This window comes from Sparus aurata, chromosome 2, assembly GCF_900880675.1.
Source record: "Sparus aurata chromosome 2, fSpaAur1.1, whole genome shotgun sequence".
In the NCBI taxonomy this organism is placed as follows: Eukaryota; Metazoa; Chordata; class Actinopteri; order Spariformes; family Sparidae; genus Sparus; species Sparus aurata.
In genome coordinates this window covers 21,229,428-21,247,457 of record NC_044188.1, presented here as the reverse complement: position 1 = coordinate 21,247,457, position 18,030 = coordinate 21,229,428, and the positions used below count along the sequence as shown (strand labels likewise).

The window sequence follows — 18,030 nt, the reverse complement described above, 5'->3', positions numbered from 1 at the left end:
CATGAAATGGGAGACACGCGAAAGCAGACACGGGAGTAAACGATGAGTTATATCAGTGGTCTGTGGTGTGGGGGGAAAAGCACCCAGCCCGTATCCGACTCAGAGACCCTCTTGAGTAAGGCTGACTCAGCCTTTTTACCGTTCATGTGCGTGCATGTGGCAGCAGTTATCAGCCAACCCACCACCACCCCCTCCCCACTTCACTCTATCCCCTCCTTCTCTCTCTCACTCTCCCGTCACCTCTACCTCTGCAGTACCGCTCCTGCTCATTCCTCCCTGCGCTGGCCGGGGAGACACGCGCTTTCCTCGCTCTTCTCGCCTTGGCTGCTGGCTCCGCTCCAGCATCCCTCCGTGCCTCTTGCGTGCTCTCCTCCCCCATCCACCCACCCACCCCCGCTAGCCTATGTCTCCCCCAGTGGGGCTCGTTGGCCAGCCTGATTCCCCGGCTGTTGCTGCTGCTGCTGCTGGAGCAGTGGAGCTGTCTGCTACGACGCTACCGCTCTGCCTCTCTGCACCTCTCCGCCTCCTGCCTCGCACTCTCCTTTGCTGGATAATCGTCATCTAGTCTTACAAGAGAAGGCGACACAGGACAGCAAAGGAGGGAGACAGAGAGAGAGAGAGAGGGAAAGAGCGAGAGGGAGAGAGCTCTTCATTCAGCTGCTGCATTTTTCAGTTGATCTTACCCCGTTGCTCTCCTGTGCTGCCGGAGCGCAGCGCAGCGCAGAGAAGGACTGGTCGGGGGGGGGGGAGAGAGCTCCCTGAAGGAATTTTATCCTCCTCTCTTTGCGCTTCCACCCTCTGTTCATTCCTGGGACAGAGTGCAGAGGAGCAGAGAAGAGAAGAGGGAGGGACTGGGAGCAGGACTTGAGACTCAGCTGCACAGCTCAGTGTCCCGCCTTGCTCAAGAGACACACAAGACAAACACACACACACATTTGCGTAGATTGGAGTGACCAGACCGGGTACAGAAGACAGACACACAGCAACACAGACAGACAGACAGACAGACTTGGTGTCATGGCGTCAGTGGACAGCTCCGGTTCGAGTGTTTCTGGTCGGCTGAGATCAGGGGATCTACTTCATGCTGGTCTGGCAGTTGCACTGCTGCTGGGTGAGTTATCCTACTCTCTATGCCTTCAGCTGCCCTGTCATCCCTCACTCCTCCACTATATTTCTACATTTCACCAGAATGTTGTACTTCTGTCCTCCGCTTACACGCCAGCTTGTGATTGGGTGAACCCCTTTTCTTTTTCTATACATTCAAACTTGTTTCCATGCCATCTAAACCTTCCCTCTCTCACTTGCTTTTTCTTTTTTTTTTTTTTTTTTTAGTCCCATTGTTTCAGTTTTTCAACATTCCTCTGAACGGGTGGTTCACAGCTGTCACACTAAATCCATACCTTTTTTTTTTTTTTTTAAATGTTTGAATAATAGTCCACACTAACATCTGCTGTTCTGTTTGTACCGCTTCCGTTCCCTTGTCTCATGAGACTCTTTCCGCACCTGAGGGCTAAAATGTACAGTGATGTCACAGGTGATTGTTTACTTGTTGCTGTACCGAGGGTATCAAGGTCAATATCACCCAACCCTTGCTGATCCCAACTTGGGCATGTTAAATATCAGGCTGGATGACTGATGGGCTGAATGAGGACTTAACACGGTGGGATTTCCAAGGGAAATGGAGCAAATGTAGGGAAACTTATGGATCTCGGAGCGTATACAAATAAGAGTGACAGTTCATATCCATATGTTCATATCCATATGTATGCATGTGGGTGTGTGTGTGGGTGTGTGTGTGCTGGTAGTATTACTGGTAGTGACGTAGCGATGCAGTGGTGATCTGTGCTTTTGCTCAAACACTCCCTGATTTTGTTGTAGCGCCCAATAGTGCCCCCACATCCCAACATTTCCTCCTAGTTCTTAGTTCTTTTGAAACTCAACACAGTTGAGCTATAGGGCACAAAAACAAGATGGAGGAGTTTATATGAGGAACTTCATTTACTGTCATCTGTGGGTGAACTATATCAACTTACCATATGTCATATTATATCGGTAATCAAGTCCATTCTCCACCCCCAAATCTTGTACATAAATATGTTGTTTACACTCTTTAATTGTCTACTGCCACAGTCATAAAGTCTCTCTGTCACTTGCGAGTTTTTCAGGTAAATGGTCTACAAATATTATTGCTGTTACCGGTAAAATTCACACTGTTTATGTTGTCCAACTGAGGCATTAGGGCAAAAGTTATGCCCCACAAATCATGACCTTGGCTGGATACAGCTCATTTGTGTTCTACTTTGGTTGGGTAATGCCAACATAGCAGATGATGGGGAACTTTCACTTATTTCTGTCATTTTTTACTTCACAATGGTCCCAGCAGGACCAGTTTGACCTCAGCTTAGCACACACGCAATACATATTGCTGTCACCATGACATGGGAAAGGGGCAAGATTTATTCAAATGAAACATTAATGATGGACATGTAAGCTCACAACAAAATAATAGTTCAAGAACCAGGACAAAATTGCAGGTTTGCGGTCACACAGATACAATTGTTGAAAAAAGTGACAAACTGAACAACATCTCGTCATTTATGAGGCATTTTACCTGCAACATTTGGACACTAGACCCCAACGTTAAAATGTCAGTAGCACTTGTTCTAAAATGTCAGGTAATTAATATGCGTTTTTAATCTGGATATATTACCTTATTTTGTATACATATTTGTGTGTGGATATATAGTAGTTTCAGTTAGTCAAAGTGAGGGATCGGCTGTCAACCACAATTTCAGTCTATGCTGACCTCATAAGCATTGGAAAATGTCCATAAACTAGAATCATTAATGGTAATGGCCATGCTTGTAATTCTACACCTTAATATAAACCACAACATCTGTTCCTGTCAGACTTACCCAGACTTGTTTTAGAACAGTTCCTATGTGATCTAATGGTACACTTACTGTCTGCACTGTATTTTTGATTTAGTATTTTTTATGGGTAGATGTTTTTCCTTAGCAACATCAAAACACCATCAAATTCTTGTATTAAGACGACTTGATCCTAAATGTCATTTAAGTAGGAATAAAACTTACTGATAGCTCACTACAGGTAACCAGTTTGGACTGGGACGTACTGGGAAGGACATAACATATTTGAGTTTAACAGATTTTCTTTTGGGGGGGGGGGGGGTATTAAAAAAATATCTAAGAAACTCAGTAACCCTGCTACATCAAATCAAAAGCCACACATTTTACCACCATAATGTCTTCAACACTACGTTGGCTTCAGTTATATGGGTTAGTATAGTGTAGATTTGGATACCGGTCTGTGTCATTATTTGTGTTGCTTCACCCTTGGGGTATTTAGTGTTGTAATTAGTAGGTCAACTATTTCATTTTGTTCTTGATTTCTTCAAGGTATGATTAATTCTGCTGCGTCTGACGGAAAATGAGACAATCTTGTTTCAAACATAGATTTGTCACCCAAAAGTTAAATGATGTCCCCACCTGGTGTGGTAATGTGGACTTTTCCGCCTCACAGGCCACCTGAAAGTTAGTGTGTTGACAGTGTTTTACAGGATACCTCCTCCCAGGATCCCTTTTCTCATATGTGGCAGCACTGTCCATTGTCCATTCTCCAATATTACAACACTTAACATTGTTGTTTATCTTAGACAACATGTGGTTATATCATTATTTCATTATATCAACATTCATGCCTGCATAAAAACACACAGCTGTGTTCTTTATTTCCTAACAGGCTAATCTTTGTCAAAACACAACCGACCCTTTCAAAAAAGGACAACTAACCACAACCACGCCAGCACTTAAGAAAGGGAAAATAAGATGAGCATCTGAGGATAGAAAGTCCTGTCTCCCTACTTCACTGAGAATATACAGTACATCATTTTATGAAAATCAGAGATTTGATATGTTGAACACAACAGCAACTTGCTATCAGGGAGTGTACAATCCCAAAACAAAATGCATGTCCTTTGGATTGAACTATATCACTCATTATTCACATGTAGAGTTGCCACTCACTCTGCCTATCATTACAGCAGGACCACAGACAAGACTACTCTGTGGATGAAATATGCTGTTCAGAAAAACAAAGAAATGTAATCCAAAAAAGAGTCTAGATATGCAGACACAGAAAAACTTTTGATTAAACCCTAGAATGGTTTGTGGGAATGCATCATGTTTTTGCTTAAAAAACCTGTTTCGGAGACCACAAAAAGAGATGGAGATGCTTCCAGGTGTCCTTGAAAATATCCATAAATGTGACATGAACTTAGTGGCCTTGTTGGCTGTAATAATTTGCCACAAACCCTCTCCTCCCTTTCCTGCTGTGGCAGGTGGCTATTAAGCACATAACGTCAATGTGATACACCACTTTTGGTACACATGTCAACCTTGGACATCACTGTTGTTTGCAGAGATGTAGACTGCTAATATATCCTGGCGACTAGGCGGCGAGCACTTAATGTCAAGGATTCAAGGTCTGGCCAACCATTATCATTCTGTTACTGGGGGAAAAGGATGCTCTGGCTAGTTTGTATTTCATTTAAACAATCACAGTCATCTTGGGTGGTGCAAAGTCCACGATAAAGCATCGGTATCCCTGTGTTGTGGTAAACTTGTTTTGGTGGAACATTTTATACGTGTTGCACGGCTAAATACTTGCAAAAGAAAAGGTTTGGTATAGGTATAGGTTTGTACCATTAGCAACCAGGTTAGCTTGCCATTGCCATTTTTGGAGGTTGTTTTGAAAATGCTAATGCGCAGATTGCAGAAACAAGGACAATGCCGGCCCATGGCAAGTTTATACCCAAAGTCTACATCCGGTGAGTCAGACTACCCTTGCACCCTTAAACCACTTTCATAAGATCTACGGCATATGTTAACGTAAGGGATCATCTAACACGTTTTTGTAGAGAATAAAGTGCATAAAACTTAAAGCGTTTCGATGCAGGGTAGCCCAGGTTATAACAGAGCAATCACTAGTAACAGATCATCAGTAGACGTTGTGTAAATGTGACGCATGACACCGCATGTTGTCACCTGTCTGCATGTCTATCGCGTTACATAAGTGTGTATCCATATGTGTATGTAGCAGGGTAAACATGTCCCCACCTCCGCCGCCGCTGATTAAGTTACTTAGCTGCTGTTGTAATTCTCTGCCCTGCTGTGAGTCATTCACCTTGGAGAGGAGGACATCTCACTCCCCTTACCTCTTCCCCTCCATCCCTCGTGACCCCTTCAATCACTTTCAGCACACTTTACCTCTTTCATTACTCTTGCTGCTCCCATTCATCTCTCTCTTCCCTACCCATTCCCTCCCTTCTCTCCCCCCTCTCTCCCTCCTCCTCCTCTTCTCTTTCTTTCTCGTAGAGGTAACAGTGTCCTCGGTCAGTTCTCTATGGGTTCACTCAGAAATACATTAACCCTTCAGTCTCTGGCCTACTTAGAAATAAAAAAATAAAAAACTCTCACCTTGACAGTCAGCCAAGGACACACACGGTTAGTTGCTTTTTATCCCATCAGTGGTTCAGATATTGATGTTTCCCAAATGGAACAAAGGGATATTTGATAGTGTAGCTAAAAATATCATACATTCCAGCCTATTACTCATGCACGCACATACATGACTACTAGCATAGTGAATTACTATGATATGCGAGTCTGTGGGTGTTGTCAGGACAAACTGTAAAGACAGAGGAAGAGTAGAGAAGAGGAAGGGGGTGGAGAGAAAAAAGATAGGAGAGAGCAGAGGTGTAAAATGAGGGAGGTGTGGAATCTATTTCCAGGCACAAAGGGGGGGACACTTCTGTCAGATATGTAAAACATCATGATGCTGCCAGTGTAGACTGACACACTGTGTATGCCGTGCAGAGGGCTGGTTCTCCAATGTTTTGTTTTCGATTATTATTCCCTCTTGTTAACAAACCTTGCTTAATGGCACTGTGCCAGCAATTGTTAATAGAAGGCATTATATCATTTATTAATGAACTTAACGGTTTAAAAAGCACTTAGTCAGCGGCAAAAATAATTGTAAACCTGACAGGTGCCATCGATTCCATCGCCAAAATAACTAAACATAAACAGGCCAGCTCCGCACAGCTCTCTTCTTCTTATTTAGTTATAGCGTCCCAGAGTAGCAAGTTCTGAGATCAAGTGAGACAGAAGGATTGAGAAAGCAAAAAAAGATGGAGTGAAAGAGAAATAAAGTGCCTGACGCTGTAAAAAAAAAGAAAAAGAAAGAATAGTAAGAGCCCATTAAAAGAGAGTCAAACCAGAAACAGACAAGAAGAAGGAGAACCCAAATGGCCCGAGTCACTGCTGCAAGCAGAAAAGACGAGTCAAGATGACTACAGACGAGAGGTAAAAATATATCGGACGTTAGAAGACAAGAGGAAAGGGCCGAGACAGAGAAGAAATAAGCAAATTCAGAAAAAGAAGAATAACCAAAGCACACACACTGAAATAATGCTGTACTTTTAATGCAACATTCAGAGATTGAACTCTTTACTGCCACATTACTTGACAGCCTATTATTAAGAGTATGAAGAGACAACAGGGCTGACATTTTGTCACAAAAACGCCTATGTACTTCGGATATTTACTGAAGTTAACATGCTAACCAGCTAGCTGCGGTCCAGTCTCGTAATACCACTTTGTTCATCAATAGACTCCCTCCAACTGTCTGAATTCAAGTTTCTCTATTTCAACGAAGTGAGATGAGCTTAATGCCATCGTAAAACACACCTCCTTTAAACTCAGCATAAACAAATTAACACTCACTGAAACAGTCTCAAATTGTCTTTCCATAATCACTTCTGGTTTGGTTTAAATAAATACTCAACTGACAAAATAAGATACAAAAATATTTCAGCTCTCCACGTTGTTTCTGCCTGCTTCGGGTGGCCAACTTTCTTTCTCTCCTCTCATGCTGCATGCCTTTCCTGCTGTGTCTTCGCATCCTTGGTCAGAGCCAGTGTAAATCACCTCTGTACTGTGTCCACTGTCTTCAATCTAGCATCCGTCAGTCTCAGAGGCTGTGTTCAGTGGCCGGCTGCGGAGCGGAGCCTAATTGATTGCAGTAACTAACTACCCCAGTCATATATGGTTGCTCTGCGAGAAGACTGCCATCAGCTGAAAGGGTAACTTAGTGCCACGGCTAACTGAGCTGCTTGCTAATGGCAGCTAGTTGCTGCAGCCAGAGATGGCTACAGCTGCTGTAGTACAGCAGCGGATGGTGTGCACCAGTTAGCTTGACCCTATTGTCTTGGAGCTACCTTCAAAGTTAGTTTTTCTGTTGAACATTGATACTTGACAGAGCGGACAGTTATGCACGCAGACTTAATTGCTTTGATTGCTGTTGCCATGATGATTACAAAAAACAAAAGTACTGAATTAGTCAGAAGTAGTAAGTTAGATTTGTGTGTGTGTGTGTGTGTTTGACGCACACTTGTTTTCATTGTAATCTGAGAGAATACTGAAAATCACAGCTATGTTTAATTCAGTTCAGCACTAGTGGGCTTAAGCGATATATAGAAAACACAAGACGGGGAAGGAGGGAAAATCTGGTTGCTGCGATGTGGTCAGACTGTATTTATCATCCTCGCCCACTGACTAATCAAGACTTTTATGTTGATTGAACAACACACAAAGATTCTACACTGCAGTAAATTAGGACTGGGTCATTTTGAACCCTCATTTTGTCTAATTTTTGCTCTGTTTGAAAGAAACATGATTCAGAGGCTTAAAAAAAATAAAAGAGTTATGTGATGCTAGCATCTCTAATGGCATTTTTCGAGATGACAAAATATGTATCTTTTCATTCATACATTTATTGTAAATCTTTTGTTTTTTTTAACACAACTTCAGACTTAGACATTCAATTAAATACCATGCATAAAAAATGTCAGGTGATTCACTATAAAGACCAAGAAAGTCCAACTAGAGGTTGGGGTTGATGTATGGGCTTGGACTTTGGCTTATGTGTTATATATAGTTTGAAATTGTAAGGTTGTGTTGTTTGCATGCAGATGGATGAGAATGGAATGGTTATGACACTGTAATTTCCTTAAATTGTTCTTATTATTTTTATATCCACATAAGCTGCATTTTAGATTGCCAATGTAGAATCTCAGTGCCAAAAAATAACAAAACAGAGTAAACCTTAAAATACCACCCTCACAGTGAGTGGCCCCGAAGTGATTACAGTGTGTCCAGATCATTCAACACCCAATGTGCTAAACAGCGATTTTATCCAAAATGACCAGAGGGACTCCAATATTTTAGTGTGTTATTAATACGGATGTCCTCACAGAGCATGAAGCAGGCAGTGTGAAGTTCTGAAATAGATGTAAGTCCATCACTGTTTGCACCATGTCCAAGTGCAATGTGATCCTGAGCATGTCAGTGTGGAGAGGAGCAGTTATAAATAGTCCCCAAGTGTGTGACAGACACCAGAGCAACAATCTGAGAATTACACCAGCTGTCCAATATAACCCGACGTAACATAACTAGCATAACCCACCCGGCAAGACCCAATACCGATACGAGATGAGCTATCTCTTTTGGAGACGAAAAAAGTTAGCACATGTTTTCAGCAACCGCAACAATGTCACAGGACACCAGTTATATTTTGTCATAGACTGAATTGATTTTTAGTATTTATTTGGAAGCTTTCGCATCCGTTGGATAGGTCCCACGGCATGTTGATCATTTCCAGTCAGTTAGAGATAGGCCAATAATGGATTTTTAAAGGCCATTATCATAACAGTGGTTTTGGAGCAGGAAAACTATTTTGGCTGAGCAGAAGTTATCTTCAGCCTAATGCATTAATAATTCCATATCATAACCAATAACCTTGTCATGCATGCATCAATTTACGAACAAAGCTCGCCTATACAAAGTTAACTTTCATTTAAATATAAATCGTCTCACAGACACAATAACTTTACTCTGAATTTGTGTATGGAGATTCCCATGCAAAATGATAATGTACTGTATGTCCCCACATGACAGGTGGAAGCAAATGAATCTACCAAACTGTTAAAAAGGTCAACCACCACGGTCCGTTACTCATCAGACTTTCAAAAAGTCTGGTCGCCTTTCTTGATGTGCCTTCGGGAGCAGTAAATTCACTCTGTTGTGGTTCCTGACGTTTATTCAATTTTTCGCCCATTAAAGGGTTTTGAGGAGCTTTTTCTTAAGGACAAAGGTCATCGTTTGTCGAGAGCCCATTCAGACAAATTGTGAATTGATTTGGGCTATATAGACAAAACTTGACTTAACTTGTTCCTTACTTGGGTGTAAAGGGAAGTCCACCAATTTACACATCGAAGTATGTATACAGGTCTTGGGAAGTACTACTGCATATGTGAAAAAGTACTGTAATGGCTCCAGAGGAAGCTGTGTCAAAGTTGCATTTTGGGTAATGTAGGTGGGAATGCGTGGAATAAAAAGGGTGATATCTCTGGTTCTGCTTTGATCATTTGATTTTTTAAACTGCCCATCATGACTCCAATGGCATTATAGAAGCAAAATGGTTGACCATCTCAATGTTTTGCAGAACATTTTCCCCTGTATAACCCACAATGCGATTTAGCCACAGATCGACATCACTGGAGGCAATTTTTCAGATTGAGCGAAGCTTCTTCTGAAGCCACAAAAGTTTTTATACTACTTTGTTTTGCTATTGCAGCAGTGCTGCCCTGCAAACACTCTTTAATTAGTCCCCCCAGGAATCTGCAGAGAAAAAGTTTAAATTCCGTGGAGAGCAATTTTGCAATTCTTGATTCGGCGGCTTGAACGTTAAAATTCTGCAAACATTAAAAAAAACATACTTTCTTAATGTACTAATTAATTAAGTATTCTCTTATGAAATTAATTGCAATACCAGAGCAGTGCAAAACATTGTGGAACCTACTATTACTGGTTTTAAAATAATCAACATCAACATTTTCTTTGGCCCTGTTGGGCAGATTTATTTGCAACATAAAAAGTGCAAAACTTTTCACCAAACTATGGGTGAAGGTTTAGGAACTAACAGTGAAACCAGTTCCTCTGAAGTTCTGGTGTCACTGCAGGAGAGCTGGTGTCAGTGAACACAGAACCAGACTGAGCTGCTCGTCAGAACATTTCTCTACACATTGAGTCAGCCTTCCTGCGGTGGAGTGATTGACAGCATGTGATTAACACGAGCTCGACAGCAGCTCAAACTGTGACTGTACATTCTGACGATGATTCAGGTGTTCTTCACTCACCTGGTGGATGGAAACTTGAGTATGTCGCTTCACTGCACGTTGATAATGAAGTTATTTTCAATATCAACGTGTACTTCTACTGTGAGTCTAGAGCCCAGTCTATCTGACAGCGACATCTAGCGGCCGGGATGAAAACTACATGCAAAATGTGATATTCCGCGGAGGGTCTGTGAATCCGCGGACGGCCGCGAAATCTGCGGTAAATTCCGTGATCGCGAAATCGCGAATTCCTGGGGGGACTATTTAATGTGTAAAATTGGTGGAGTTGCCCTTTAAAGACTGCAGGACCATGTTAATTGTTTATTTGAGCCATGTGTCCTGAGTCGTCAAATTAAAACCAGTATGACCTCTGTAACATGGGTGAAGTTTCTAAGACTCATAAGTTCAGATTTTAAAAGTGGATATACTGTCTACATAATATGCTGCAAACAGTATATTAGTAAAAAGTATGTGCACATTTTAAGCTGTAGACACACTGACCATCAGAAGACAAATACTCATTCAGCCCATGGAGTTACATTCTTCAGATCCCCCCAAAATCCAGTTACAGTTTGTCCTCAACATGTTCTCCGGATGTCCCCTCTGCTTGGCCCCTCTCTACAATCGCTGGCACTGTGTCATCACAATTGAACTGTACAGACAGATATGAGGAGGGGGAGGATTTCCTGGAAAAGGGGAATACAATAATGCGTCACTTTTTTTTTGCACAGTGCTTCAATTGTGACTTAATCACATAAACAGAACTGATAGTCCCTCCAAGCCCGAACAGGAAACGTAACCGATTCCATCATCGGAGTCACAGCAGGCAAACTCCCTTTTTTCTGGATCAAGTGGAGATTCGTAAAAAACAACGGTGGTGGGATCTCTGTTTACACCGTGAAATGGTTTATGAAGTTACCGGACACTTACTAAGCTTTGTCTTGACAAAGGCACCCATTTCTTTTCATGTGTACTGTACAACAGCTATTAGTTGTGTCTGCATACTTAGTATTATATACATATATATGAAACATGAATTTATATAAACGCAACTTCAATAAGGCATTATTAGTGAGTTTGATTATGGCGACATCATCTTAGATAAATTGAGTTTGATACTCAATAAATTCAAACACTTAAAGGATCATGAGAAATAGCTCCTAAAAACTGAAACAAAACCATAATCTCTCATTCATACTATTAAAAAATAAAAGTGGAGTTGAGGAGGACAGGAATTTCACAAGCTCTGCTTACAGTATATAAGCTACTTAACTTAGTAATGCCATTACTCATCAGCTGCACTCATCTTTTACAGTAATCCCAGGCCATCATGCCAGCACACAAACATTACTTTATCCCTTGTCATTTTTGCCCTAAAGTGGATTTAAAATGCAATGTAACCTGAACTATAATCGACCTGACAGGGATCAACACTAACTTTTAAAAGTGGTGGCCAAGCTTTTTTCCTGTTTTGTCTTTCTGTGCATGTTGCACAGCCATCTAGAGTTCAGTTCTCCAGCCTTGCTCAGACAGCCTTGCCACTCCATCTGATTCCCCTGATCCCACTGAATCATTGTCCCTGTCCTCCAGGTAACCAGGGATAGAAAACAGCAACAACTACTGCTGAGCCCTGCCCATCGACTTCTAACTAGAATGTATGTTTTTGGTCTCTGATGTACTGTATGTGTTTATATGTATCTCATTTTCACTTAACACTATGATTTCTCCCTTGCTTCAGGTGTATGGAGTGTTGGCGGACTGGAGGTCTCTACAGGTAAAGTGTCAACAATTGAAGCAATGAATGGCTCCACAGTCCTGCTGCCCTGCACCTACTCCTCCTGCATCGGCATCAAAAACCTCTACTTCAATTGGCACTATAATGACAATGGAACAATGCTCAAAGTACAGTGCACACACACACACACACAGACACACAAGCATACACGCATGCAGGCAAGCATGGGAAACATAGACCTACTGTACATTTGACTATGTATCTCTTTTTATCTTCTTATTCTTGTGTGTGTGTGTGTGTGTGTGTGTGCGTGTGTGCGTGTGTAGTTATGTGAAGCGGTGATTCACACTGAGGGCGTGGAGCCCAAGGTCCACGTGTACCACGAGCGTGTGGACTTTGTTGGCTCCTCCAAGACCAACAACATCTCCATCCTGCTGTGGAACATCACCTTTGAAGACGAGGGACAGTACATCTGTTTCGCCAGGAACCCGAAAGAGAAGAACCGCAACCACAGTGCTACTTTCACTCTGCTAGTAGTGGACCAAAGTATGTGAGACACACACACACACACTTATGTTCAGCTGGAACACAAAAATCACCTTTATCGTGTACCTGCTATTGAGCAGCTTGTACCCTCAGCCAATTAAAACAAAAGGCTGAATCTCACTGCTGGTGTCTAATCTCCCTCTCCCTCCGCACTGTTTCCATCATCCTCCCTCACTCCCTCACAATGTCTTCCTTTCTCTCCCTCTTTTCAGTGAAGGAGATTGACAACACTTTGACAACAATCATTGTCTCAGTGGTGGGTGGAGTCATTGGCTTAGTTATCTTTGTCATGGTGATAAAGGCCTTGGTTGTTCACTTCCTGCTGAAGGATGATGAGAAGAAGTAAGTAGATCCCTGATATGCTTATAAGACATGACACTGAGGGCAATTCAACAAAAATACACATAAAGTTCATTTATAGATAGTAATAGCTATCGAACGTATTACTTGCTACCTGGATGTGGTATAGCTCCATTACTTTTTTCACCAGACTAGACTATCCATAGTGATGGCAATAAGATTGTCAACAGACAACAGTGCTACAGAGCATTACCCAGAATATGGCGGAAACTGCCCCTGCAGGACATCAGTTTAATCAGTTTGCTTTATTCAACCTCAGACTTTTCCTTTTGTCACCATGTGACTTGCACATACTTTTTTTGGGGCCATTAACATATGCATTTTCCAGGAACCCTGTGTGTTGAGCTGTTTTCTAGGATGATGTGAGAGTAAACTCAGGCATGCATCATCAAGCCAGGTAATTGCTTTTTTTTTGTATACTGTGAAATTTTAAAGCGTAAGGTTAGAGAGAGCATATCACCTGACCTTCAGTATTTGTACCACAGGTGACATGATCTAAATGTTGTGATTTGATTCCGCTGGAAGTGACAGTGAGTGAGCAGTTTCATGGTAATTTCCAATTGAAACTGTTACCTTAACTGGGTAAATATGTGACTGAAGCACTGTTGTACAAGTTAAATTTGCTACCACTTGTCAATAAATGTGACAGTTTGTAACTCACACAGGTGCAGACGAGTCGTAATAATATTTGGCTGCTCTGTATGACTGTACCTGATAAGAAACAGGGCTTATTTCATATCCCAGTTTTGCCATTGTACCTATAACATTTTAATTAATGTTACTACACGACTGTATTTGCAAACCAAGAGGTGGCAAAGTCTGCATGGGAAACAGGTCATGGTGGATAAATGAGTCACACACATGACTTTTCCCCTGGGGACCAGGGTCTGTGCCCTGTGTGGGATTTATTGTTACATCGTTTACTTATTACTTTTAGACTTAGCAAAAATGATCAAAAAACAACAAACAATTAACAAAAATACTTAGTTAGGTTTATGAAAAGAAGGGTTAAAATATACCCTTTCAAAATGCTTACCCAATTTCTGGAAGGGTAACCTCTCCCATGTGCATATTTTTCCAGTCCATTTCTCTAGTCACAAATCTGTAACATCAGAAAAAAAAAAAAAACATCGGTCAGTGGGAATGATGGTCCCGGAGCTATATTCATCATGACGTTTTAGGAACAGCAATCAACATGGCGATATCAGATCATGCACAGCAACACAGAGAGCTTCCCAGTCTGACAGAAAGAGAAAAACAAATGGCACAATTCTTTGTCATTTCACATCAATCACAATTGTTGTGTCAGTAGTGAGTTGCAAGGCAGACATCTATTTATGAAATATGATACTAAGTATAAACACAGAGAGTGGCAAGAGGCATCAAGTTATCAAGTTTTGTATAATGACTTTTTCTGACCTTTTAATTAACTTTGATATGTGTCTAAAGTCAAATCTGTATCACATATTTCCAAGCTGTGTTCAGGATTATTATTTCAGGCTATGAGAGATGGGCTATACAGAATCCCTACAGTATACATTTATATAGCCATTATCACTCCCATGTGCCTCCCTCCATGAGTCTACATCTTCACCTTTGGTTTTTTCTCTGTCTCCTGCAGTAAAGAGTGCCTGGTGAGCTCCTCAGGGAACGACAACACAGAAAATGGACTTTCAGGAGCCAAAGCCGACAACAAAGGGACACCAAAGGCATGAGCAAAATTTTAAAAAGTATGTCTGTATGTTTGTATATATGTTAGACAAATGTACACGCTGAGAGGAAATGCTGTTATCAATGGACTGTTTTACCTTACTAGTGGCTAACTAATACAACATGTAAATGTCTATTTTAAATCATGCTTGAGATTTGGGAGGTGTGGCGCGCACAGGCCTGGATCACTCTCTCACCCACCATGGGAGCCCGTTTGTAACGCAGCGTACGGCCTCTGTTATTGAAGTCTGCTCCACATCTTACTGGACCCGAACACTGTCTCTACAGTAGAGCCTACAGTAAACTGTCTCTGCCACCACTTATACATACTTGTGGGTTCCATCCCCTTGTTGACATTCTCTTCTTCAGGTTACATCTTCAAAGAAATTACGTCTTATTTTTTTACCCTCTATGACATTGTGCTAATACAACTATGGATAACTATTTTAATCACTTTGCACAAAGCGGATCAGTTGTTCGAAGTTCTTTATTTATAGACCAAATTTATAATATTCAACTGCCAGAATACAGTCTCGGTCTACAATCTAAGTTGACAAGCTACAAGTATGTTTGTTCCTCGCTTTTGGATTCCATGGGGCTCTAATGTAATCCACAACTCTGAGTCAAACTTGGACCCAAACAAACCCGTCGGGAACACACTCTTTGATACCACAATCTCTGAACTGCCATGTGAACTGAAGAACAGCACAAAACTGCTGAGATGCTTCTCTCTAACATCTCACCTGACACTTCACCACCCGTAAACCCAAACCAGAGGACCATTCAACAAGAGTTTTGTTTACAAATGTAGGCCAACATTGTTCAGTCATGGTCTACTAAAACTCATTCTAATTATGTCCGGAAAATACACATTTTTAAACGCTTTGCTTTTAAAATGTCATTTTAACATAGAAAGGATCAGGTTTTAGTACTGATTGAACACGTTTAAATACTGCATACTCTTTTTGTGAGTATCTGGCAAACCATATGTTGGTTTGCATGAGGTCTTTCAGTCCTGATCTAACCATCAACCTTAACTACTGCCATGCCAACCTGAACCTCAACTTGCATGTTTACCGTTGGGTCCAGGTTTGACTGCACTGCTGGGGTGTTTTGCTTCATTAACGATTATAGCAGATTTTGGTCAACTACCGGCTAGCTGAGGCTGACGACTGGGCCTCCTTGGGTGACTGAGGGATCCAGTTCTGCACAGGTTTTATTATTTTGCTTTAGATAAAACACAGGTGCCTGTTATGCTTCTGCTCCCTCTGTTGGTGGGAGGGTAAAAAACACAAAAATGAAGAAAAAAAAAACCTACCAAACCTAACCCTCATCAAAGACAATCCCAAGACTACCCGGCTCCCCATAGAAAGGAATGAACTTAATCATGCTGCTTCTAACAAATAACCAATGCATTTTTAGCATGTGCGCATTTTATATAACTTCATATAAGTATATGTTGTCTAGCACCGCAGTACAGGAACATGTCTCTGTGCGTCTCTGTATGGTCCCATTTAACCCTTCACATCGACTTCAACGGACTTAAACTCTATTAGTGCTTGGTAAGGACCTCCCAAAATGGCTACAACTTTTGCTTTTACCTCCTTAGCCCGGTCAGGTTGATAACAAAGGTGACCCTTCGAGTAATAGCCTGCAGGTATTTTATGAGCAAGACAGGGTGGAAGACATTTTGGATTCATTCAAAAGCATTTCAGCACCTCTAAATTTACAACTTGGCTAGTAGAAGTTTAAGAAACTGGCACTTTACTCAGTGGCACATCAGCAGGATATACTGGAAGTGGAAGGAGCAGCTTGCAAATCTCCGGATACCAATTACCATGAGAAAACACTTACACAGAAATGTATCTACATGTTGTGATAGCCCAAATAGGTCCATTGATACTGGCTCAGTAATGCAGGAAGTACAGCACTGGGACAGATCACTGCAAAAAGAATGTAAAGACTCTTGTCAGGGAATAGATGTAAAATACAAATATAGTCTAGAAAGTTTATTTTAATTCATTAGAAAAATGTTGTTCAGTATGCTAATGCTATTATCAAATGAATGTGTTAACACCCCAATAGGCAAGCAGTTCAGTTTGCTTTGCCAATCTTTGCCACTCAGTGTTTCACTCAGTTTTAAATTGCAGAACAGCCAACAAGTACTCGCTGTGACTGTATCTAAAGATTGTGGGTACAAGATATAAGAAGGTGTTTGAGGTGGGTTTCTAAGTACAGGTGTCTCAGCACTAAATATTTTGCTGTTTTGACTAAAAAGTAAGGTTTAACATGAAATCACAAGTTTGGAGGTAGCTGGGAGTTGTTGAACGTCGATAAGAAAATCAAAAACTATTATTATTATTATTATATAAAATTTTAAACGGTATAATGTATTGACAACAACATTTTAGAAGTAATCACATTTTTTTTAAGCAAAGAAAACAAGAAAAAGAACAACATCTTTTAGAATATCACCTCATCTTGTGATTCGTCATTGTGGATAACCCTAGTGCTAAGATGCCATCGGAAACCCGAACCCCCGCTCCGTGTGCGACTCTCAGTACGAGAGGTCGCTTGTGTGAAGCTGGCAGACGCGACCTGCCGCACCCTCACACATAGCTGGAATACTTAGGACGGACGAAAGCTACACACAGACATACGCACACACGTACTTGTCGCCTACATGTGTAGTCACATACTAAGAGCCACTTTGATACCAGCAAGTAGTGCACTGGCCTTGCATACAGACAATTCAGCACTTTACCACAGCTCAGAGTGGGTGCGCAAAACAGGAAACTGTGGTAGTGACCTCAAAGTCATGGATATTTTATAATGTGTTATGAGGTTTAAAGGGGCACTGTGTTGTTTAGAGAAGAAATTCAAACTCAGAATTTTAATATTTACAATATCAATGAGGTAATAATACAAACTCAGAAATATTTATCATATATATATATATATATATTCAATAACTGAGTAAACAAGCTGTTCTCAGAGGAAGATAAAGTCCCTGGATCACTGTTTGGAGCTAGAAAGGTGGCAGGGTCCGCCACATTTAAACAAAGTAAAACAGTATGAAACTGTGTTGTCCTTTAAGGTCAGTTTGTTTATTCAGTTTATTCAGTCATGAAAACGAAAATAGTTTGTTCATTTAATTTGTTTAGCTTTAAAAAAATAATCAGTCAATGAAGATCTTTCTCTTCTCATTAAAATCTCTTCCCTAAAACCACGTGGTGCACCTTTAACAGCAAACAACATTTTCACATTGTGTTTGTCACGTTTGATTGTGAACAGCATTGTGTCCAAATGGTTTCTATCATTGTCTGACTACATGTTGTCTCACTGGAACAAAAGCCCAGGGGTGAGATTTTACTTTTATTTTTCTAACTGTTCACTTCGTCAGCCTGCTGCTCTCTATTAC

The 18,030-nt window shown here is 41.2% G+C and overlaps 1 protein-coding gene across 2 annotated transcripts; it reads left to right on the top strand.

Moving 5' to 3' along the window:
* Positions 1 to 236: 236 nt before the first annotated feature.
* Positions 237 to 16,951, top strand: scn4ba (sodium channel, voltage-gated, type IV, beta a). Of its 2 annotated transcripts, XR_003981181.1 has the most exons (6): positions 237 to 1,111; positions 11,997 to 12,160; positions 12,320 to 12,539; positions 12,752 to 12,881; positions 13,228 to 13,296; positions 14,521 to 16,951. XR_003981181.1 is itself a non-coding variant. In XM_030393872.1 (5 exons), exons 1-5 carry the CDS (start codon positions 1,018 to 1,020, stop codon positions 14,612 to 14,614), a joined length of 702 nt encoding a protein of 233 aa, XP_030249732.1. In that variant the 5' UTR covers positions 240 to 1,017; the 3' UTR covers positions 14,615 to 16,951. The 2 variants fall into 2 exon arrangements, 1 of the variants encoding a protein (XP_030249732.1); XM_030393872.1 differs by lacking the exon at positions 13,228 to 13,296 and having other exon boundaries at positions 240 to 1,111.
* Positions 16,952 to 18,030: the final 1,079 nt, after the last annotated feature.

What these genes read in the sequence shown, in the direction of transcription:
- scn4ba (XM_030393872.1), top strand. Translation starts at nt 1,018, where the DNA reads ATGGCGTCAGTGGACAGCTCCGGTTCGAGTGTTTCTGGTCGGCTGAGA. An exon ending in ACAATGGAACAATGCTCAAA is followed by an intron (nt 12,161 to 12,319) that starts GTACAGTGCACA and finishes GTGCGTGTGTAG; the next exon opens with TTATGTGAAGCGGTGATTCA. An exon ending in CTGAAGGATGATGAGAAGAA is followed by an intron (nt 12,882 to 14,520) that starts GTAAGTAGATCC and finishes TGTCTCCTGCAG; the next exon opens with TAAAGAGTGCCTGGTGAGCT.